General features: G+C 37.6%; 2 protein-coding genes across 5 annotated transcripts; one reads left to right on the top strand and one right to left on the bottom strand.

The window, feature by feature from the left end:
• Window positions 1-1,419: 1,419 nt before the first annotated feature.
• GABPI (zinc finger DHHC-type palmitoyltransferase GABPI) lies at window positions 1,420-13,690 on the bottom strand. 2 transcript variants are annotated; one of them, XM_022804577.2, is made up of 4 exons: window positions 13,442-13,690; window positions 6,094-6,379; window positions 5,450-5,569; window positions 1,420-5,054 (listed from the first exon to the last, which is right to left on the bottom strand). In XM_022804577.2, the coding sequence occupies exons 1-4, from the start codon at window positions 13,456-13,458 to the stop codon at window positions 4,545-4,547; spliced, it is 933 nt and encodes a 310-aa protein (XP_022660312.1). In that variant the 5' UTR covers window positions 13,459-13,690; the 3' UTR covers window positions 1,420-4,544. The 2 variants fall into 2 exon arrangements, with proteins under 2 accessions (XP_022660312.1, XP_022660313.1); XM_022804578.2 differs by having other exon boundaries at window positions 6,094-6,376.
• On the top strand, window positions 6,376-24,265 carry Prp39 (pre-mRNA processing factor 39). 3 transcript variants are annotated; one of them, XM_022804564.2, is made up of 12 exons: window positions 6,376-8,131; window positions 16,729-16,861; window positions 17,201-17,353; window positions 17,540-17,813; window positions 18,164-18,275; window positions 18,424-18,525; window positions 20,320-20,484; window positions 20,783-20,915; window positions 21,215-21,525; window positions 21,668-21,886; window positions 22,105-22,329; window positions 22,817-24,265. In XM_022804564.2, exons 2-12 carry the CDS (start codon window positions 16,729-16,731, stop codon window positions 22,910-22,912), a joined length of 1,923 nt encoding a protein of 640 aa, XP_022660299.1. In that variant the 5' UTR covers window positions 6,376-8,131; the 3' UTR covers window positions 22,913-24,265. The 3 variants fall into 3 exon arrangements, with proteins under 3 accessions (XP_022660299.1, XP_022660298.1, XP_022660300.1); XM_022804563.2 differs by lacking the exon at window positions 6,376-8,131 and adding an exon at window positions 13,843-13,985; XM_022804565.2 differs by lacking the exon at window positions 6,376-8,131 and adding an exon at window positions 14,006-14,166.
• Window positions 24,266-24,892: the final 627 nt, after the last annotated feature.

Raw genomic sequence — 24,892 nt, 5'->3', positions numbered from 1 at the left:
CTATTTGTCGAGAAGCAAGTATGTGAGATATTCAGCTGAGCAGTACAATCAGTTTAACCTGTACACCGCACAATGTGATGAACAGCTTTTTGTACAGCATCTTTGTGTCTGCAATAAACTTACACTGCGAAATCCAACGTATAATTATCATTAATATTTAGTTTGTTATTTTTTAATATTTAGTCATATCAGCAAAACATTGGACGAAATAACTCTTGTGACTAATAATAATAAGTAATATGTAATAAGCGCGTTTCTGGCTACCATTATGTAATCGGCGACTAGTGCATGGCAAGTCCTAACTGAAAATAGGCTGCGGCCTTTGTGAAAAATTAGACAGCAACATTAACTGATGAACATGAAACATTTTTACAAATAACGTCAGTTGAATGTCACTAATACCGTTTATTCACTAAGATCAGCGACCGTCATTTTCTTATGGTCTGCGATGGGTTCGATGGGTTGGGTGACATTTCTGAGAACACACACACTGTTTACTCGGTCCGTCATAGTTGTTTTACGTATGCTTCTGCTACAATATAAAGTATATATCTCTAGTCGTCGACTTTGGATAAAGTGTATACGGTAGATTCGATGGTGCTTTTTCCCTTTCGAAGTCTATTGACTTGTTTCGCTAGTCCCCTGCTCTTCTTTTAATGTCTGTTTTTCTAATAATTTTCATCTGTCCTCTATTATTTTGTATCCGCCTATGTTGTTCAATACGAATAAGTCTTCATAATCCTATTCAGAGGTGTTAGCACCAAATGATTGCTGTGCGTAAATACTGTATGGATGTTGTGTATAAATATAGGCCCTATTTATCAAGTAGGCTACATGTTAAAAATATTAACGTGATAAACCTACACACCCACATATATACGGATCACACATATTCCATTTTGATCTGAATATACAGTTTGTCTAGTACTTTTTTTTATAGAAATATATTACCCAAAAGCTATTTAAACTACACAAAAACGAAAATGTGATACTCTATAACCTCAGAAGACACATTTTCAGAGAAGGCGCTTCTTTCGAATTGAATGTTCCAGGAATAGGAGCTCTAAAAGGACAAACGAGGGAAATAGGCGTCTACTCGTAACAAAAAACAATCGCATGCGACAGTTAAACAAAAAAACGCATCCAATAAGAGCAGCTCTGTTGACCACCTCAAGGCGGGCAAAGGAGTGTTTAGGGCTTCCAATAAGAATTCTGGTTATTTTGAATTATAATACAATATAGGGTTGTATCTGTCAAAAACAAGATGGCGACCCAATATTGTTTCATTGAGTCGAAGTACGATGTACAATGAACTCAAATGTGACGAACAAATTACATCAAGTTCACGCGTGTAATTTAAAAAGCCAAAGAATTAAACAATTGTTACAATATGCATTGGAAAACTGAGTAAAATCGGTGTGAACAAAGTAGATACAACGGTGCAGCATTTTATTGACGCGAGATAGTATAGAAGTATGAATATAGATGGAGCGGCTCGTTTTTGTTTGGCGTGTAGGACGCGCTGTTTTCAAATTCTTGATCCGTGTGATTATTTGAGAGCGCGCACAGTCTTTTTAGGGGCGAGCTAGAATGATTCCCAGTACTACGTTAAAAATGTCATGTTTACAATCTAATGATGGATAATTAGTTATCCGATTTGTAATGACAGATGATTTTTAACGATCCTTCAGCTAATCAAGTTCGATTCCGTGCGACCGGTTCGCCTAATAATAAATGAATTCACTCAATCGTAAACGTCTTTTGTACATACTCAAACATTTAAAGTAGTGTTTTTGTTAACCGTTGTCTGAAATGATCTTATACATTTTGTACAATATACTGATTGCAGTAGTTACTGTATACTACACCCGATCATGGCAACTTCAAGGCTACACATTATATGAAAATTTCGCTCACCAAGGTACCTCCTCCAAAAGCTCAAGCCACGTGTTGTATTAATAAAGCACGAACATAAAGGACATACCTGACTTTTGATGGATATTCATGGATAATGTATTTGTATAAACACCGTTAGACTGCCTTGATAGAAGTCATTTTCGTTGTGGAATTGTCAATTGTAGATATAGGGCGCCAAATTTTAATTTATCCTTATAGAGATCAGGATATCTTTTCAAGCATTCGAACGGTTGAGGTATTTACATGCTCGATAGGCTCAAATCTTCCTTACCATATGTTTGTTTGTGTTCTGCTTAAAATGACTTCCTACAATAATTGGCTAGTCCGAGTGCCTATTTTTCAATATTAGCCGGTATCGTCAAAGGTATTTGGTTCGGAATGTTTACAACGTCAGCAAGAAGATTTTCCTGTTTAATTAATAATTACATATATTGTTTTAGGTGATTCATACAGTCATAGTAAGATTATGATCGCGGCTTATTAGCGGTTCACGTGCTACATGTATTATATCATCTTGAAGATTCGTAGTTGATAGTAAAGCTGGATTTCAGTTCACTGAGTTCTGGTAATGTTTCAACGACGGGTTGGGTGTTTGTATGACCTTCTAATTTAAACATCTGCGAAATATTTTTGGTGACATTAATGCATTTTCAAAGATTGTATTCACTTAATAGTCTGTGTGTACATACATCTCAGATCCTCGTTACGACCACAGTTCCACGCCGTGATAGTGACCTTAACCTTCAATACAATATATATATATATACCGTTATTTTTCTTAGTATTAGGCAACTATATAATTTGTATTTGTTTACCTCCCTTTCCTGTCTTTCGTTGGTGCTAGCATTTGCCAAGCAATTCTCGTATTTACTATATGTATATATATATATCAATTATACAACTGACAGGTGACGACAGCATGAACTAAGGTTGATCTTGTATTTCGTGCAATTTAATCACCATATTGTCATTTGCATAAATAATCAGAGTAAAGTTTTGTGCTTCGCGAAATCTTCACCGAACCGAACCAATGATTTAAATGAACGGGGTCGCCCAAATACTAAAAGCCTGTTCTTCTTCGAATATTTGTAGATGTTTGTTATTTCAATTTATATCGTTAGATGTAAAATAATAAATAGTACTTAATTAGGCTTCCAGCAGTGCTCATCGCCTGTTCAATATAAAATGTACTCTTTTTTTTTCACTTTCTTGGTTGAGGCATCCCCAGTCGTTTCCTCGAATACAGCCGCTCAAGAATGAACGAATGAATCCGATTCTTCACTTTCTTTGAACTTACGCTTACTATCCGTGATGAGCTAGTGAATCGACTTATAAGGAATAAGCTGGCTACGCAACTCTATATGCATACGCGAGTAAAATCTAGTACTTTATAGTTGTAAACCTCGAGGGTCATTACGGCAATATCCTTCCCAAACTTCTGTTATGAGCAAATAGATCACAATCAGCGTATGTCTTCCGGTTAACGCAAAGATTCCTCCTGAGTTGTAAAGCTGATATCCGGTCGGAAATAGAGCGGTCGAAAAGAGAAGAAATCGCAAAAGCACGTTAACGTGAACAATGGTTTGCCTTTCACTACAAAGTTCTCTGGAATGTTGTTGGCCTTAGTAAGGTGCAGCAGGCGGAACCAAATGACGGAAACATTAACTGCGTGAGATATGCGCTTGATATTTTCATAGTAATCAGTTAAATACCAGCCAAAGAGAACTAGCATTAAAAGCGCACAGCCTTTTAGCACAGATGAACCAGTCATTGCCATAAGACCGCACATACAATTACAATGAAATACCTCTATAATATGATTTCAGACTCTTAGTTACTACTATCCGATGGTCATCTACAATGCTGAAACTTGTAAAAACACGTAGTGTCGTGTGAAAAACGAGTGAAGGTTTTTATCAGTGAATCTTGAAACACAGTATGATTCTACATAGACGAACAACTGCAAAGTCATATAAAATCGGTAGTTTTAAAAGTGTGTACACAGGTTATATTGTAGAAATGCATCACAGGTTTGAATAGATTATTATCCGATAGACTACACAGCCAATGTTTGGAATAGAACACTAAGTGATTTTGAATATTAAATGTTAAAACAGATCGTTTAGAAACAATAATTTAAGAAGATAAATTGTTTCTGATGGATAAAAAAACTCAGTGTACTTTACACCAGGATTAACTGCCATCGTTTTAAGGTTACATAAAAGTTTACAAAGGAAAGTAAGTGAGCTTCGTACAGCCTGAACTCGATGGCTGCGCTGCCAATGCGCATCAAGGGGCCACGATGCGTGACCGAAGTGACAATAATTATCGTTACACCGCATCTAAGATCCCTTGTCGAGGTTCGTTCGTATTGGGATTGAGTTATTCCGTCAGAGGATATCTCATTTTCCCTTCCTTTACGCCTAATAGAATATTGACACGGCATAAGCAGAACATTGCAACTCCTTCATTGAGATGGGTCTCAGGTCTACATCTTGCTTAGCATGCACAATCTTTTATCAAAAGAGCTGCTACCTTACAGTACCAAAACCCCGGGTAATAGCCAATTAACGGAATTGCTGTAACATTAATAATTCGCTACATAATAACGCAAAATTGCTCGTTGCTCATTTAATCCAAAAGTTAAGACAGTTATTCCATATCGATCCTGGTCGTATACTTCCGTTAAACTGTTGGTATTTACGAATCTCATACACTGTCGTGTTACACGCAACCATAATCAACTGTTGCAGGAGCACGATTGATACGAGGCAGGCGACTAAGACGCTGTACACAGCGCTAGTGAAAACCCACGCCGTTAGCCAATCGCCAAAAACGCCAGGACACGTTCGGGGTACAAGGAACATGCCCCAGAACATCATCGGCTGACAAAGAGACGTCAGTGTTAAATTCGCACCGTAGAACAGCCCCATCGCAAGAGTAATTAAGCCAAGAATAAAATATCGATGATTGTTAACCCCGATGCAGGTATCTAGCCAGATACAGTGGTGGTCCCTGCGTTGGATGCACACACCACAAAGGAGGCAGTGCGAAGTGCGCGGAGGCATTGGAACAAGACAGATAGCACAGCGGCCCTCACGAACAGCACTCACCCTGTCCTCGATTACGATCTTCACCTAAAAGTGCCATCGAAAAAATAGAAAAACTTGATATCATCAACGTGAGTACTTTTCTGTAGGGTTTAAGCGTCGGTGTCTCTCAAAGATTATCGCATTCAGCTTTATCATGAAGAAAGAAAATTTAAAAGTTAAATAAACCACCATGTTGTAGGTTTATCGGATTCAACAAAACAGTTAGACGTGACACACAGTTACATAGATAAAAGTCTACACTTTTTTCTTACATTTTACGTAAACAGTTTATAGAAATATTTGCAAAAATGCTACCCTTGATTCTCTGATGCGCTCATTCTCTCGATTTTTTTCTTCTATTTTTTATACGCTCAAGTATAATCTAAAGCCTAGTTTAAAGCAGAATATTTAGATTTGATGAGCTATTTAAATGGCAATACCTCCTCCTTATCCTCATTTCGATGAGGATTGAGCACTCCAGGATCAGTACGAGTTCGATACGCGCAGTAGAGGGCCGCCAATACCAAAACCGTCAAAGCCATGTTCTCTGAAAATAGCACCTACATACAACAGCAGCACATACATATATTAAAAAACGTATCTCTAGTAATTCAGCTATTAATAGCAAATACTGTATATATGTCTGACTTTTTGAATCTAGTTTATTCAAGCCACACAAAACATTGCTTGTCAACTGCCAAGTTTCACTCACGTAACTTAATCATTTGGCCTATCCTCAAATTCTTTCAGTCTTTAGGATGAAAGAATATAAAACTCTGTCCGCGTGATTCACGTAAGCAGTCGCGTAACCGATGGGCTATCTACGAGGACTTTACTATTATACTTCCGTACTTTAACTTTCATGGCAATACTTAAGTTAGCTTAATCATAACCCTTAAGACCTGCATGATTTTTTCAAGGCGATTCACATACGTTATCTCGTCGCAGTACATAAATTAATCATTCAACTGCAATTAACCGTAATGTAACTTTTTTCAGCTTTGCAGTATTCTCATGCTGTCTAGCAAATGTCGCTAACTATGGCATCCAAATTAAGTTGGGTAGAGTAATTTCTTTGACCAACCTTTAGTTGGGGAACGACAGCAAGTTGTAAGAGAAGCAAAAGTTGAAAATAAGAAAGAAGGCCCCAGACGAGGAAAAAACGTGAACGGAGTCTTTTTCGGTGGCAGTGTCCATGAACGATCCCTAGAAGAAGGAGCATGGTCGCTAGGGAAGTCCACATGGGCCACCATCCCTGACAGGCTACCCAGAAAAGTGCGAAAAACGATACGATAGCAAGAAGGACGTGTCGGTCGATTGGGCCTGACAGCCCGCAACATGATGATGGCCGGCTAAATACCGGAATCCTACTGAAAACAAAACCCACATAAAACAAAGATAATGGTTACTGTGTTAGAATTCAAACAAATATCCAGAACACAAAAGACGGATTCGGGCGGTAGCATTTATAAGAAGACTCCTTATGGAAATATTCCTAATGGCGTCACCGAGTTAGGAAATTTTTAAATTTCTCATAAATCTCCCACTGATTGAAGTAAATTATGCCAGTCCACGATATAGATGTCACTTTTGTGACCCGAACTGACCCTAATGGGGTCCCTGCTGCCGTACGATAAATAGAATATGAAGTGTCACAAATGATTGATGTTACGGTCCCAGCAATATATAGAGTAATATTTAATATTTATGCTATATTTCTGCGTGCGTACAGTATATATGAACATTTGCTTTTTTTAATGGAATATATTTACATTTATTTTATTTGTATTTATTTGTTGCTCAGTCTCCTTAAAAATCCCCTAAAATAACCCGAATAAAAATAAGACTGGTACGGAGCTCTTTAATAAAAACGTATCAATTTTATAGGGCATAAAAACTTAGTAACCTTCAGACCACAAAAACAATAATATAATTAGCCTCCTTTGAATGCGTGTCTATAACAGAAAAATCTTCGTTTTATCAATATGCAATCACCAAAGACTTGATAAATGACTGACCACCACTTGCTACCCACAAAGGAACCCATTTTTGTGAACTGACGACCATCTATTATTTACCACAAATTAATGCCACCGCTGCCGACCGTGCTTTACCCTTAAGGGCAATGCAGACAATTTACGACTTGATTATTACGTCGTTATTAACTTGCAAAAGCTATAAGAGATGAATTTTGGCGGGAGTGGGCCGCTTGCTACACATGACGTGCAATAAGGTAAGTCAATAGGCAAACTCTTGTATCCAGTTTTAGTAAAACGTTCGAAGTCCTGTAGATGTACACCTTAACGGGAATCTCTTTTGTTTTTAGGACTGTATCGAAATAAAAACAGACATTTCAATGATTTTTTTCGCGTGTACTAGAAGCGTTACTTCTGACGATCATGTTTGTTTAATATAATCATCATCCACCACGATTACAGCCTTAAACTTAATTTTAGGACTTAAACTTAATTTTAAATATTTTTTTTATCTTTTTTTCTTAAAATTAGACCATGCATAATCACCATATTAGGTAACTGTGCGTCAAGCAATATTGGTAAACGTAAACTTAGGTAAAGTGTCGCTCAAATAAGCTACATATGAAAAGTTCTAATAGAATTAAGTTTCGGGCTAATAGGAGGTCCCATATATGCAAGGAATCAAAGCGAGCACAAAAATTGGGTGAGTTAATAAGTTGGTATGTCAAACTGTTAGAGCTTATTTGGACGGCTCAACTAGACATTGATATTTTCTCTTCTAAAATGGCCGTAAAGTTTTATAACCAAAACGCTTTTTGAGACGATTTGATTAAAGTTCGAGCCTTTAAATTTAAAATTTATTGAAGATCTTAGGATATGCCTTCCTCTGGCTTTTGGTAGCGATATGGAAACTTGCATTAACGTAGCTTGTCTATTTCAGACCAAAAAAAAAGATTCTTTAGATCTCCGAGGTTTTTCTAGCCCGGAAAATTGGATCATAGCTGATTTTCGCTAAAAATTTGGGATACAACGGAATAATGTCCGCTACGACGAGTTTCTTGTCTGGTTGCGGAAGCAGCTATACTTTTGCCTGGTATCCGGAGTAGTAGACGCGCGAATTCCCTTTACGACAAGTAGTCCGCCAAGGTTCGTCCCAATTAATAATTTACCAATCAATAATTTAAAACCTATAAATTTGTCAATACGTCATTAATTAACTTTGATGCATTACAACTCGTATAAAAAATAAACTTATGACCATATATAAGTTTGTTTAAAGTAGTCACAGGGTGTTCAATAACTCCGTTCTACCCCTTTGAAAATTTTTCTCATGTAAACCCACGTAAGCACCAATATGTGCCTCTGAGAGCAAAAACAAAAAAAGTCTATCTTACAGAAACGCAAATTTTTTTGAAACCTTAGCAGAATCTTTAGATTACTGTATATATATATATATATATATATATATATATATATATATATATAGAAAACTACAATCTGACGATCTCTAGTATAACCTACTCATTATTTTTTTCGAACACTTATTACCACTTATTACAAAAAAATGCACGCAGGGCCATCTTTGAAGCAGAGTAATCTTTGAAGTTTGAAATGGGCTAAAGAAATTTGTTTTACAAGTTAAAAGACAGGAAGTATTTTTCTATCGAACCGTTTTAGTTAAAACCACGTAAAACGTCGACTTATCGGACTATATGCGAAAAAATGTCATCTCATTTTCGGAAGCTGTTTTACGTGTCATATATCTAATCATTCTATAAAAGGTTGCTAAGAAAAATACACCCTACATAGTCAGAAGTTCTACGGCGCAGTATTAACACTGGTCGCACTTACGGTGCTTCGAAACGTGACGTGCCTAAGAACAAATTAATAACATGTCCAACATGTCACCGTTCACTAAAAAATCTTCACAAAATACTTTTGAGCACTTTTTGAAGTTCGCTGATAAAAGCTGGGTAAAACGTATTGTCTTCTCTTTATCATAATCATCGTTCTAAATTTCAACGTTAATTTATGTTAAACACTACTGTCTCGTATTGTATTGTTTCAGTCTTATAGTCGTCGTGCTAAAAACAACCTGATATAACGAAGCACCGTCGCTTTGTTTGCTGTGGTCAGCACTGGTTTCGCTTTTAACCCATATTGTTCAATGACTGCGACTGCCTACACGTGTACAAGTTGTGTTTCGATAACTGAGACCTGAAATTCCACGTTGATTCTACAAAAAACACCACACTTATGTGTAGTATCTAACAAATGTGAGCTACGAAGCTTATACGCTAAGCGACTTGCCTGTGTTCTATTCACCCGTTACCAAAATCATGATATGGTCAACGTCATACAGCCTTATACACGACTGCACCTTCTCTAATTTAAACCCCAACGCTGTACATCTCATATGATCTGGCCAACTACATTATATTTCGTCGAGCTTAAATTGACAGCATGGCTAGATTGAATTGAGCACATAACGGGTATATGTAGGAACGTTCCCCGTATGCACTGCTATTTGCCGCGGCCAGCTTCTAACGATTACCATAATCTGAAGCATCTGCTTGACCTCACATGATAACTGGCTTGGCACGATATGTGGGGGCATATACCTACATAAACAGATCTACTTTTATATTGTAAACATGTCGACATTGTAATTTCGATATGAGATAAATTTTATACTACAAATACGATGTAATAGACTTCAACGTTTGTTCGATAGCAATTTCATGCTGATTTTCCTTAATGTTTTATGTGGCCTGATGATTCGTTCTGGCATAGCTTGGTCTTTTTAGAAGTCTACGGTACTGTTGTTTTAAGATGTAATAATACATAACGAGTATCACGTTTTTGCTAACAAATTTGGCTACACTAACGATTTAGTTCACTAAATCCACTTAGTGAAACCGTCGACCCCAAAAATGATTTTATAACAAACTCGGTACATAATATATTAAATATATTACTGGTCAATACTAGTCCAGTGATGTGCTCCGTTCAGCAATCAGTTCTATCGACCAAATAGGTTGCCAGTTCTATTTTCTACTCCTCCGTACCCTAAATAAATGGGTTGACCTCTCATGAGTAATATTGAGGTTTCGGGAAGTCACTGGAATTGGCTCGCGTGTCGTTTGAAGGTGAAAACATATATTAGCTGACCTTCACCATCCTGATGTTGGTTTTACGAAGGAGGAGGAAAGCTTGGGTCGCGCAAACCTTACTGAAATGTATTACTCATTATTTTTAATTATTACGGAAGTGAACATCTTCGCTTCCATAATAATTATGAATATCACATTTAACAAGAATATCCAGCCACACTGACATAAATATTTACCTCTATGTAGAACTATTTTTGGTATGAATGTTTTTCACCCGCAGAGAAATTAAGAGGACGCCCCAGTGGTTGCCCACGTCTGTATTATTCAGCGTGAACTTACACCGCGATAAAATGGGCAATGTCAACCCACTGAAAAATTACACACATATTATAAAATGATGAACTGAGTTTTATTATATCTGGAAGCTGGGCAAGTTGGCCAGGCGAAATAAACATCGCGCGCTATTCCACATACACTTTTTTTTTGGGTCTTTATATTAAATACCCGACCGTTCATTTTAATTATGATTAATTAGAGTTTTAACATAAACATCAACCGTATCACGCTTGAGGTAAATTTCCGTTTGAAATCAAAATCGTTGTTTCAAATTTTTATAATTTTTACTGATTGTATATATAATAATTAAGCAATATACAGTTTATAATTAACAAGCAGATTGTCACCTAGATTAATTATTTCTTTTCTTTGTCGAACATTTTCTGGTTTTTTTTTCCATATATAAAAATAAAATTATTACCATCATATTAAATTTGAAAAATGTGTGGACACGTTCCTCACGCAAAAATCCAGCTTATGTAAATAGTAAAGGTTACGTAGAAATTATCAATGTGTGAAGGTTAGCAGACATATATGTTTAAAACTCCGCGATGCTATAAAAGCTGAAATATCGATGTACGTCGATCTACGAACCAAATGATACAACGAGCCAACGTGAGATATCTTATTCTACCGGGAAGTTTACATTCCGTTATACATTAAGAATTTGAAGGCTTAAATGTAAATTTCAGTCTCTATCACAAAGCAAAAAATCTTTACCATGAAGAGCGCAAAAGAACGTGTGCAACTAGATTAATACTATAATGATCTACTTTCCATTTTCCCTATTGCTTTCTTATATATCATTACATTTTGAATCTATTTCACTGTAAATATAAAAAGTATAGCTTATAATTGATGTTTGAAATTATCCTTAAATAGAACTAGATTGGTACCGAAGCAATTAGCTTAACGGCTTTTTTAAATCTATACTTTAAATTAAACAACGTTTGCTTTATTCGGTCCTAATAAGTGCATAGAGAGAGAAGAGGACGGCTGATGGTTATAATCTAGAATTGTTAGCCTGTACTCTTTTGACGGGCTGCTGTAGACTTATGTCCTCCTAAACTGTCGATGCCAGTTTGCTTCCTGCCTCTTACTTGCGGTGTGTTAACAGCTTTTTGGCACCGAACAAATTCGAAGCACCGACAGCCCGGTGCTTTTAGTATTTAGAATTTAGTAAGCCTCACTCCTTCAAAATGCCGTTTATTTGTTCTGCTGTGGTCAACCAAAAAGCCAGATCGATGCTATCATCGACTTTTGATCACGGCCAGCGATCTGCAGATAACATCGGAACTTCAAACAATGTTTATAAACAAGAAAAGTAGCACCGACTACGGTTGTCTTGGTACCTTATGGAAATTCGGTAGGCGGCCGCACCATTCTTCAGCAGCAGCATCATTCGGTTCATTGGCATCTTGAACCCAAACCTAATTATGAGCCGGTGTCGCAGTTCCACTATATGTCGACTCCACCCCCCACTGAAGACGTACAAACAATTATTCACAGATTTGCCCATATAATAAGCGAGTTAAATCATCCATTTACAGTTCACATATTTTATGTTGCAATCCCAAAAAGATTGTTAACATTGTTGTTACTTAGATGATGACGTCATTGGCAATTAGTCACAGATTTCGTCCGTTCATTCAATGAAGGTGTAAGCACTACCTATGAATGATATATGGCCTTGAAGACGGTCGCAATCAATTTATGGCAACAAATCATTTCATGAGTGTAAATTGAGGGTCTGCTACCTAGAAGAGGTACCTTAAGATTTTAAGTCTCTAAAAAGGACACTAACGCGGTCGAACGTTATAGCGTACGAACGATCTGATATCCACTTAAAGATAATTCTGGTCTAGTTTATCATACTTTTCTTTATTTAGAGCAGTTCATATTAACCACAGCAGTTCTTTTAATTAGTGACACCACCTAAGTGCACTGAAAGTAGATAATCTTTCGTTCAGAGAAGAGTATGAAATTGACTCCGTCTTTAATTACAGGATGGTAAAGCCACATTACTATCATGGCAACTCGTACTACGGTCAAAAGCTATACAGTGAAGGATGTGGATGCATTCCGAATCGTTACGCCTAGAATCTGCGTCGGTAACTCAATATGCTATTTTGACCTCCTGGCGGTAAAAGTAAAACTGTAGTGTATCACGTTACTAAAACACTATCAAAACACATACTCAATAAACAAATGCGCATATCGAATCAACATCTTCGAAATAAGTCCCTTTCTTTATTCACACAGGTTGTGTAGAATGGCTCATTGGCGGTATTTGAAGCAGCGCCCCCTGCCAAGCCACAGCGTCGACTGCGTCTCTAAAATATGATCTTATTATGTGTACCTATTAACGACATATTTCATCTTGTTCAGTCATACGGTCAAATGCAGAACAGCGGAAATGGCTAACAAAACACAACAGTACTATCCTAAGAATGTATTTTATAACGACTTGTTTTTTTTCCGCGCTTGAGTAGTAGTCATTTCGAGTAATCTCCTCCAGAGCGTAATCTGCTCTATTCAGCAGTTGGTGCGTACACTTAGTTGCCTACACTACTGCTGAGGAAAGTTCACTTGTAATCCACCGTAGGTTATTTTCGCAATGAACAAATCTATACGTAGACACTGTCTCAGTGAAGGTTCCCATACCCATCGCGATTTCTACCGAGTCCTGAACCTAAGCCTGGCTAGGCACACAGGTGCGCGTTTCAAATAGATGTATCAATAACAAAAATTATCTTGTATTTACTATCTAAATCTCATACACAAAGAAATTTGAAACCATGTTCAACTTGCACGATTATTCGAACATCTGTTTTGATAAGTTGTTCCAAACTTTAAGTCAACAGCAAAATCGTCCAGGAAATTATACGCAAACTTTCAGACTATCAGAGTCCAATGAATGGTGTTATACTTCCATAACATTTTGTTAAATTGAGGGACTAACACGATAATAAAGGAGTAAATGGCTAATATAAGAAACGATACTCACATGCTTGGACGAGGCATTTATTAGGCATTCAATAAGAAAAAAAGCAGAGAGATAAAGTCGTCTTTTTCGTTCGATGAGAGCATTATACATTTCGGACAACTCTGGTTGTACTTTAGAGCGAACTTCGAATGAGCTCCAGTGAGTTTCCGGTAAGTTTCGAAGCACTGCCAAGGATTAGCTGCGTTTAATGTTAAATTTGCATAAACTCGAGATGGTCAACTTTTATCTTTATTACTTTTTCCATAATTCTCAAGTATTACTAACCTACTCATGTAGTCTATTTAGTAAACTTAAACGCATAGAAAACAAATCTGCATAAATGGTTGTGTTACGATATCATTTTAGCAGACGCTTTGTTTGCAGACGATGGCTGTTGTTGTGAAATCCGAGGAAAGGGGTGGGGCGATGAAATGTAAATAGTTGCTTTGTCTAGTGCGTCCCCAGTGTAGCGTGCATCTCAAGTGAGCAATAATTGCGACAATTTTATTGTTTTCATCTGCTGTTCAAATAGTCTACGTGCAGGAAGTCCCCTCCAGACTTCAAGGTACGTTCTGCTTCATCAATTAGAGTGTCGTTTGCTTAAAATCGAGCGAAAACACTCGACGCCCCTTGATATTAGTACTTTGATTCAGCGTTAGTATTTTATGAATGCGTTCTTTGCACTGAGGGCCTTTGTGCATTGACTGCTGCAACACAGAACCTGGAAAAGTCTTAAACGTAGTAAGGTATGATTCTTTTACTGCTTTTTTTTTGTGGGCAGAATGTCAAGACTGATCGCGGCATTTCATAGGTTACACAATGAAGCCATCAGCAGCGCTTAGTTGTCCGCAGACCAATTGGATTACTGTTGCACCTAAACCTTAATTCTACATGTAACAATGCATCTATTGCTTGGTTTGGGCGGTTAATGCCAATGCAGCAGCGGTTTTTGGTCTGTTGTTGGTGAACCGCAATGTCATTATCAGCTTGCAATATTGCCCTACCTTTAGGATGCGTCACTGTTGAACTAGATGAAGCATCATTGATATGATGGAACGTAATAGCGTTTTAAATTTTTAGTAATATATGATACCAAATACAGTGTGAAAAAAATAGATGTAACTGAATCTATTTTTGAATTAAGCCAAAAATTATATTCCTTGCTCATCATAATGAGGTGAATGAAACATGCGAGGCATAATGAATCGGTGTTGAATTGACTTTTCAAAATAAAAAAAAAAGAAAATATTATTTTTTACTTTAGATGGTGAGCTTTCGTAATGTAAACTTTTTCAAATGTTTTCGCGTTTTCAACAGAGATGGCTAGGTGACGTTCAAGGCCGTACTAGGGATAACAGGAATCTTGGTCATGCGATGCATACCAAATTCACAATGAGTTTCAGACAAAATATGTTTTGCGTATTTTTTGTCATTAATCCTTCATTTAAATATTATAAGAATAGATGCATATGAATTATAAATATTATTTGTGTGTATCTGAGAAATTCACCGAAAATGTGTTTAGGAAACTAAGAAGAAGACAATGTTAGTCATGGGAGCATTCTATCTTTATTGAACGAATAGTAACCATTTCTTTACACGCCTAATCATGCTGGATAAAAGTTTGTATTTAAGACGTATCACAACCAAAATCAAGCAGTTTTTCGTATATACATACCGTTCAAACAGTTTTCTTCTCTAAACTCTCGAAAACTTTGCAAAAATAGTGGCCCGATGGTTTGGGCGGCCAAGCCTCTGGTTGGAACAGTAACTTCAAATTTCGCCGACGACACGTGCTACGTTATGTAGGTTAACAAATATTGGCCCAAGTGTTACTGAAATACGCCAAACACACAGAATTCAGCGGATTTAATTTGTAAATGATAATCAACCAAAGGTCGCAAAATTCCAAGGTCAAAGTCGGAAAAGGTCTAAAAATTTTAATAATCTAGCTTATGAGGGCGATTCAAAGGTGATAGATACTGTGCTGTCGAAAAACTGTTTCGTTATTTTCGCACCAAAATCCTCGGAGTCTTAGGAAGCGGTAACAACGTCGATCTACGCTCCCAACCGTGAAGGTTTGTCTTGATAGGAACACACCGATGAAGGTGACAGCATAGGCAAGGTTTTTTGAGTGTTAAAAAATAAGAAAGCTTTCCCGTGGACTCCTATGTAAAAAAATCTTTTCAAACAGGTTTTTCAATAACGTTTGAGTGGCTGCGAAACATCTAAATGTAAATATCGCTCAATTTTTCAACCGTAACGGAATAAGTATAATAGTAATTTTGAAAGAGAATTTCATTTTCTTTATCATCGAGGCTAATATGGTAATGTATATAGTTGCCGCCCAGCAACGGCTGAACTTCTCGGGGAATATCGGTGCCTTTATATTGCTTACTTCGTTGGTTCTTCGAGTGGCTTAAAATTTCTAATAGACAGAGTTCTAAAACTAAGGATTAACCTTGAAATAGCGAAATAACTGTAAGGTTGGAACGGATCAAGGGTATCACAATGATAGCACGGTTGAATTGACGCAGAGGTGATTGGATGATAAAGGTAACGGAACGAGCCAAACAATGTGATCTAATTTTCAAAACAAGATAGTGATATAACGCAGTCCAGGAGTGGCCTAACAATGGGTTTACTTGAACAGATTGAAAATGAAAATTATAACAAGATCTCTCCATGCTTTGAGCGTAATAAATATAGCTGTAAAAGGCAACATTTGTATAACAGGGTAATAGGAAAACTGCGACGAGTCCATGTTCTGAACTCGGTTTTTGTAAGTCTCATTAGATTTAAAAAGATAACAAGGTGCTCTTGGTTAACGCCTGCTATACATAGCATTACTAGTGAGCATGCGCGCGAAAGGGTTTAATATATTCACAAGCCTCAGTGTCCATATGTGAAAAGTGGGCCTTGCATATGCGCGGCGCTGCTCATTATTACACAAATCGAATAGCCATATATATATATATATATATATATATGTGTGTATCGGGCTTCATATTGGTTCCTGAGTTCGTTAAAGAGCATTTTCAGATTTTTCATTTATGAATTTACAAACAGAATGACAAGTGCCTTGAAGAGATGAAAATCACATATAAGCTTTAGTTTCCAAAATATCCCTAACGAAGTACCTGCTTACGATCTAACATCAGCCACGGTAACGACTATTCAGCAACAATTGCGGTGTGCATGTTTGCTGTGTTTCCTCTGTAGAGGACCAATATCTAAATATTGTTTTAATAGTAGTAATTTATTGTTTTCCATTATTCTACGACTTTGTTTTATTCTAACGTATCTAGATGAGTGGCGACAAAAAGGATGACAGCAAGAAATCGTTGGATGAGCTATGGACGGAAGTCCGAAAGAACTCATCTGATTTTACGGCTTGGACGGCTCTCCTGGCCCACGTCGAACAGAATGTTCTTCTTGTTGGTAAGTAGTTTACGGCCTCTTGCACACCCGATAAGAATGTTGATTGTTGGTACAGTTAATATATATGTATATAAATAATATATTGCAATGCACTATTATCGATATTCGTGCCAGTCTGGAACTAAATCATATTTCCTTTAGTAGACTATTTAGTTAAATAAGTTATGGAAATACTCTCGTTTAAGCAAGTGAAACCTGAATTTGCAATTACAAAGTGAAGTCATATAATTAATTAGAACAATGGAATGGATTATAACTTTATCATTGGATGTTCATTTTCTCTCGCTTGAATCATGTTTTTATTCTTAATCTTACATATTTTCATTGCGAATTCCATAGGAATTGATTCTGTTCGCGAAGCATTCACAGCGTTCTTTGCCCGTTATCCATATTGTTATGGCTACTGGAAGAAGTTAGCTGATCTCGAAAAAAAGAATGTTCAGGACGGAGAAGAAATTGCTCTTGAGCGCTGCAGGGAAACCTTCGATAAAGGTAAAGTTAAAAGAAAAGTGTAATGATAACACTATTCTAATGAAAAAATCTTTAAAATACACCATTCTGTTTGAAATCATTTTTTGCGTTATCTATGATTAAAATTACATACACTTACCCTAATTGATAGTATGTTGAGACAGAGCATATACAACTCATGTTTTTATCGAAATTTTTCTGACGTAGGTTTAGAGGCCATTCCACTTTCCGTAGATCTTTGGCTTCAGTACGTAAGTTTCATGAAACAACGGGCGAAAGAACGTGGTGCTGAAGGTGACGTTGAACTGCGTGCTCTCTATGAACGTGCGGCCGATACGTGCGGGTTGGAGTTTCGGTCTGACCGTTTGTGGGATTCGTGGATTGCATGGGAAACGGAACAAAAGCAGCTGGTTAATGTGACTGCGATTTACGACCGACTCATTCGCACACCTACGCAGCTCTACCAGCACCATCATGACAAGTACGAACTTGACTTGTATTAATAATTGGATTTAAATCTATGTACATTTTTTAGGTGTTTCCTCCAGGAATTGATAGTTTATGCCTTGAATTAAATAGTGCGCCTTAGGCGGGTCTAAAAAAGTAGGCCGTATTGGGAGTTTCTTAAGAATCTTAGTACAGTGAATGACTAATTTGGACAAACGTTTGAATCATATTTTGAATCGATTTGGTATTTTTTCAATATAGGGATAGAAGCTCTTCAAATTAGTATGACAGTTCTTTAATGCACTCTTTTTCAAAATTGTAGATGACGTGCATCATTTGTAAAGATGTCAAAACGATTCTAATACGATATTGCTGACTTTACAGGCTCCAAGGCTTGTTAGAGAAGTATCCTCCGCATGAGACACTTTCCGAGGTAGAGGTAGAAGAGCTCCGTGCAGTCTACGACCAAAAAAAGGGCGAAGGAGCTATCGTTGAGGTAAAAGTTACTTATTTTAAATTTATCATTTAGAAGTTCCCCACGCTGCCTTCTATGGATGTTCAAAAAAACTGAAATGACAGTTTTTACTGATTCCATACAGCCAGCCTATATACGACAATAAGATAACACTGTTTTCTGCGTTTAGGAGGAGGCTTCATTCATCAAAAAAGAGGCAATGCAACGGCGTAAGGAGATTTTCAAAAAAACGGAAGAAGCCGTACGAACACGCTGGACTTTCGAGGAAGGGGTAAGTTTTTTTTTAACTCGTTAATATAATTGTCCTTCTAACAGCCTTCCCTCCGCTTTGTTTATTAGTAGCTGGTTTGGCACTTAGTAATAAGAAATAATGCGATATTATTACGTTTTTATATGACGTGGCATACGTAAAATGATTGATGTACAATGTTAAAATTGTATAAGTTGTTAATACCACATTATACAAAAAACATGAGAAAAACAATTGTGACATACTACAAGTATTCACATATATGTATTTTTGTTTAGAGGCTTATCCTAATCCATATTGACTTACCAACGATCCATCCATCCAACAGTCCATGCATTGTAAATACATAACAGCATTCGTTGTTCATTGTGTCATTAGCATTCATTGTGGTCGACTTCTTTTTCTTCTTCTTTAGAGAGAGAGAGAAAGTCTGTGTGTGTCGTGGTGACGCTGCTACCCTACCGCTGGGCCGATTGTAATATGATGATTGTAACGAATACCCTTTCAGCGTCAGCGAGCTCAGAGCATTTCAGCATTCTGCTACCACAGAGCTGAAGCGCAGCTCTCGAAGAGATCACTCCTTCTCAATACAGTACCGTTTCTCCTACTCTCTCAGTACAGAACTTCTTCTACCACAGAAGCTACCACTACTACCCCGTCTTACTATGTGCTTCCGCTTTGCGCTTGTATCATATCGTCGAGCCAAGCCAAATTGATCCCTGCTACGTGTAATTACAGTCGTTACAGATATCATACTTATTATTTTTTTGATCATAATTCAATTATCGCCGACGATATGCTTGCGGTCAATTTAAAGGTCAAAATTGTGGCTGGACGAAATAGGACAGTAATATTGCTACCAATACCATTTTCACATTATACTAGCAATAATAGATATAAGGAGGAGCAGCTGATTGCAAAATGCAACGTGCAACGGCACCTGTTTGGCCGCAAAATAGTATCAAATATGTTGTATATCTCGATAACTCAACTATTGCTAGCGCTGCCACTACAATTAAAACAACAACATCAGTTACGCATGTTTATAGCAGTCGCCTGTCTTTGGCTCAGCCGTGGTAGCCAGATGACAAATATTTTTACTGAATGTGTACATCTCAACAAAAAGTACTCATTATTGATACATGATAATACATGATATGATGATGATGACGATGATGTTGACGGCTAATAGAAGCTGAGCAACAGAGAGATGCGTCTCTGAGTGACACTGATTGACACTGAAAATGAAGACACACTAGTTGATGCTCCTGAGTATCACTAGAGAGGAGTTCGGCCAAGCCCTGGAGGTCATAGCGTTCATGGCTGGCTGCCGACAAACTGTCAAACTGACTGAGGTCTTGGGTGAGTCTGGAGGCAAGCGTTTTACTTGTCCGCCGTTATAGAAATGATTGATCATGATGACATTGTTGGATTGACTTGCTCATTCCACTATACGACTATTCAATGAACGATCCTATACTGCATATCCATTGATTATAGATCATAGATACTTTGTTATGGTATCATTATATTCGTCCTTATGGCTGTAGTGTGTAACTTATGGATTTGATTGGTACACATGTCTGCGTAATTTACAACGGCATGGCGCTACCATCAGACCCGGGCATCGTTCTGGGACTGTTGTGTACTTATAGGTAAGACCATCAACATATATGACATACAAATATAAATAGATAGCGTCTGTATACAGATATGCTATAGATAAGTGCACAAACACGACGAGGCGGCTTCTTCTGTCTAGGTAACCACTCTCGGCGGAATGATTCACATTGTCTAACTAGTGGCCTGTTACAGATTAAACGCCCCTACTTCCACGTCAAACCGCTGGAAAAATCTCAAATAAAGAACTGGAAGGATTACCTCGACCTTGAGATTGAAATGGGCGATCCCCAAAGGATCCGACTGTTATTCGAGAGATGCCTTATTGCTTGCGCGCTCTACGAAGACATGTGGATGAAGGTGTGTTCGCTAGATTTTGTTAGCGCATTTGCACCTTAAGAACGTTCGTTGTATATAGACCAATTGCCAAGCTCTTTGTATTAGTCTACGAGCACTTAATTTCACAACAACTTTGCTGTTCAGGTTAACGACTAGTTTGAAAACACTTTGTTTCTAATGATAAATGCAGCCTTCCTGTTGCTTCCCAGGATAGAAATTCAACTTGCTTATCTATTATTCATGTTCATAGTAAATATACGCGTATTTCCAAATTCAGAGTCAAGCCATCTTCTTTTTATCTTGATATTTATCTGTTTAGTATATCAGTTGGGCACAAAGCGTTGGCGACAGTGCGGAGTCGGTGCTGGCGCTGTTCAGGCGTGCCTGCGAAACGCATTTACCAAAAAAGGCCACTGTCAATCTTGCATGGCTAGCTTTCGTCGAAAAAAGTGGTAAGTACATACTGAACGGTTCAAATTAGCCCTGGAAGCTCCAACGATTTTTTGTACCTAGGCTAGTTAGTTATTCGTAGCTTATTAATGCAATTGTATAGGTAAAGCTGGTGGTCATTCGTGTAGCGTCGTCTATATAAACTTCGTTTAAGAGCCATTACATAACTTTTGCCTTTCCCAACACCGCATATGACATGAATTATGTACCTTGTTGATAGATTTAATAAAGCGCTAACAAAGTGATTGTCAAGAATTTGGTTATTTTAGTAACACGCTCATCATTTTTGGAATTTCTTCAGAGCGTGAAGGCTCATTGCCGGCAGGATCCACCGAAGCGTTATTAGGGCCAATGGAAGAGAGACTTTGTGGGGGCTCACCGGGTGTCACTGGATGCGTTGTGTTTGCAATGCGCCGTTTACATATACTTCGAAGGCTGGGACGACTTGATGAAGTTGACGCACTTTTCACAAGTTTGGCCGAAGCATCGAAATCAGCAGGGCCGAAGATGGTGAACCATTTCGTCGTAAAACATGCTCGTTTCCTGGTGGGAGAACGAGGAGATACAGCCGGCGCCTTGACCTTACTTCGTGAAGCAATTAAAAGAGAACCAGTAAGCTTATAATAATACGTTACCTACTCTTATCTCTCTTCTTATTATCAAGTTTATATTTATTGGAATTGTTGTTGCCTGTTGGAACAGCAAAGTTCTTTTTGTCGCAGTGAAGTTATCGAAGAGAGTTTTATCGTTTCAGGACAATGTGCGAACCTACCTCACAATGATCGAATTGGCGATGCAGAGCGGAGATCAAGCTTTAGCTGAGGAAGCGTTCGATAGTGCCCTGAAAGCGCCAGAGGTACCCCAAGCCCGTAAGCTTGAAATGCTACAGCGAAAGTTCGAATTTTTCGAGGAAATGACTTTTGAGGTAGCGAAAGCACAGGCCGCCCTTGAGGAATACACCAAGATGCTTAAGGTATGGTCTACATTACTATGTATTGACTTTCTTGGATAACTTAACTTTTCCTTTAGAAACTCTGTAAACTCTTTTGTGGCGGACTATACTAGCTCCGCAACAAGACACTGTTCGCATAATTAATACAAAACACACTGAACAATACAGCTTTTTGTTAGTACAGTTGGTTGCCAAGGTTAGAACAGGTCTAAATCGAACTCCTACCACCACTGCCGCAGGTTGTAGAGAAGGATCGTGAGAAAAAACGTCCAGGCGAAGAAAATAGTGGAGCAACTTCTTCCGTTGGGACTTCCGATTCGAAGCGACAACGCTCAGATGGTTATCAAAGCTCTAATAATAACTCAAGCGCAGGATATTATGGAAACAACAGCGCCCGAAGCAACGGAAGCGGTTATGGACTTATGCAGCAAGCTCAACAACATGCAGCATGGGGCGGACAACAGGTGTGTGGTTCTTCGTAATGATTCCGAAGTCTCGACAACCCTTATGTTTTATGTTGCCATATTAATTCTTCTTTTAGGAACAATATCATGTAATTTTCACACTCCGAGTGAAAGGCTTGATAACTAGAAAGTCCTTCAGATAAGATCTATAGGCAAATAGCAATGTCGAGTGTTGATACACTCATCATTTAAATTTGGGCATGTGCCAGCGGCTGGTTACGGAATAGTAATTTTTCTCCCTTATAAGAAAGCACTAGAGATTGCTCAAATTTCATTAGGTATTTGAACTGGCTTAAATAAAGGAAATTGGTCAAAATATAGTGTTGGATTTGAGCACTGCGTAGTGTTTTTTCAGACGATAAATTGAAGAATTTTAGCCTTGAATGTAGTCTAAAGTAGCGTTTGAGCTTTACTTGAAGTGAATAAATTAGTCAACTTGCTATTTCTGTCATGATAATTGAGATTTCATTGTTTGTGCATTTTTTAGGGATATGGCCAAGCATACGGAGGCGGTCAAGCGGCGTGGAATGGTCAACAGCAGCAACAGCAGGCACAACAAAGCGCCTACGGTTATAACTATTAAAACAAACTATAGGTATCGAATTGTTCAATAACGGTTAGGGTTACAATTCAAACGCAGCATCGAAACAGTCGGATGAACGATGATTGTGAATAACTGATGACGGTCAAAGAAAAGATGATCGACAGTATCTATGTGTACAAACAGTTACCCTATAACACACTCAAGCGCATTGTACACCGTATCGGGGGAAATCTTTACGAAGATAACATGAAGCCATCGGCGTAACGTATTAAGTATGAGTAGTTGATGATTGTATAAGATGAACGATTTGGACATGTGTGAGGAGACACAGAGCTTGTTTCCAAATACTTAGAGGATAAATTATGCAAAAGATTACACGTCCTACATATGATTCACCAGCTAAAACAAAGTGCGTCAAAGTGAGGTGTGTTGCCTGTTATTCGAAAAATGAAGCTAATTTTACTACTACAAGAAATTAAAGGGAAACAATTTATTATTAGACGGATAAGTGACAAAGATACGCCGCATACGTCCTTCTTTTTCACAAGACAAGCGATTAGTAACTGGTCTTTGTATTTAGTGAAAAACTTTAGATAGTTACTCAAGATAACTGAAAATGTTTGCTGACGTTAGTAAACAGCCTACAACATATAATTTGTATAATTCATCCCATTTAAATTTAATTTTGTGTAAAGCAACAATGTCACCTATAAGGATCAACGACACACTTGAAAATGCTTGCTTTAGGCTTGTTGACTACTCATCGGTCAGTACAGATCTACACAGAAAATTGTTCCGCTTGTTCATCGAAGTAGGTCGTGCGTAACACATAGGTGCTGCCGTCTGGAATTTCAGGTGCGGTGATTTATAACAAATTATTTTTCTTAATGATGTGAACTGCAGAAAAGAAGCGTCACAAAAAACGAATAGCAATTCGATCGGGGAAAAACCTCACGATTTCACTCCAACACTAAACATCCGCACATCATTCAGCTTTTATTAAATATACAGCGAAGAAGATAATATAGTAATAATAAAACAGCAAACCTACTATCATCTATAACAACAGCAACATACTATCATCTATAAAAACTTATGTTATGACGTTGACATCATTGTCAGTTTACTAACGCCGTAAGCGTTCTGAGTTGATCAGGAGTCAAAATCGGAAGCAAGAATGTAAATCTCGACAATAGCGAAAAGTTTAAATATTCATGATAATTGTCTAGCTTATTAAATATAATAACGGTGGTAGCAATACCTCAGTTATATCGAGCGCACGATTTAGGATTAGATAGAATATAATTATTGCCGAAAATTATCTGACATACCTAAGGGAAGAATAATTACTAAATAACGAATGACACAATAAAATGGCGCAATTTTGTTTAATATGTTGTGTTATTTTCATCTATTTGTTGTTGTACACAGTATATCTGGGATTCGATGGTTCTCACAGGGCTCACAAGGAATACTTGTTGAGCATTTGTCCGACGTAGCCTAAACTAACTTTCAATGTATTTTCTTTGTTTTCTCCTTTAGTGGATAAATTAGGGAGCCCGGCAACTCAAACATTTAAATCGGATAGGGGCTATTTTGTTTGAGTAATTGATATCCGACAGTTGGCTGTAGGTTCAATTTTCGCTCCGAATAACATCTCGAATAGTATCTGTATAGTATTAGCATTGCCAATTATTTAGATTTCAAAAACCTGGTCGAAAGTTTATGCGAGAGTTGCGTATGAGAGTTATCCTTTGGCGTCATAACTTTGGTTGGTTAGAGTGTTTATAATTTTTAGCTAAACAATTGGGATTATAAATATCCTCTCGCTTTGTGATGATATTTTATAAAAGTCTCAATAGAATTCCGGATTTAGAAGCAATTAAATAGTGCTTTTTGATCTTCAATGTGTAATTAATACGAGCTGACTCACCAATAAAGATCTAGGTGAGAACTTCAAAACGTACACGATCTTAATCTTAATGAATAGCTCTCGCAAAGCAAATTACCAGTAAAGCA

Source organism: Varroa destructor, unplaced genomic scaffold (genome assembly GCF_002443255.2).
Source record: "Varroa destructor unplaced genomic scaffold, Vdes_3.0 BEIS01000004.1, whole genome shotgun sequence".
Lineage (NCBI taxonomy): Eukaryota > Metazoa > Arthropoda > Arachnida > Mesostigmata > Varroidae > Varroa > Varroa destructor.
This window is presented reverse-complemented; position numbering and strand designations above follow the sequence as displayed.

Bases quoted from the DNA above. Each gene is read 5' to 3' on its own strand.
- GABPI (XM_022804577.2), bottom strand. The intron at 5,570-6,093 runs GTTGGTCAAAGA...TGTTGTATGTAG, and splicing joins CTGTCGTTCCCCAACTAAAG to GTGCTATTTTCAGAGAACAT. The intron at 5,055-5,449 runs GTATTGCCATTT...TGGCACTTTTAG, and splicing joins GAAATGAGGATAAGGAGGAG to GTGAAGATCGTAATCGAGGA.
- Prp39 (XM_022804564.2), top strand. From the start codon at position 16,729: ATGAGTGGCGACAAAAAGGATGACAGCAAGAAATCGTTGGATGAGCTA. The intron at 17,354-17,539 runs GTAAAGTTAAAA...TTTCTGACGTAG, and splicing joins CAGGGAAACCTTCGATAAAG to GTTTAGAGGCCATTCCACTT. The intron at 18,526-20,319 runs GTAAGTTTTTTT...GGCCTGTTACAG, and splicing joins GCTGGACTTTCGAGGAAGGG to ATTAAACGCCCCTACTTCCA.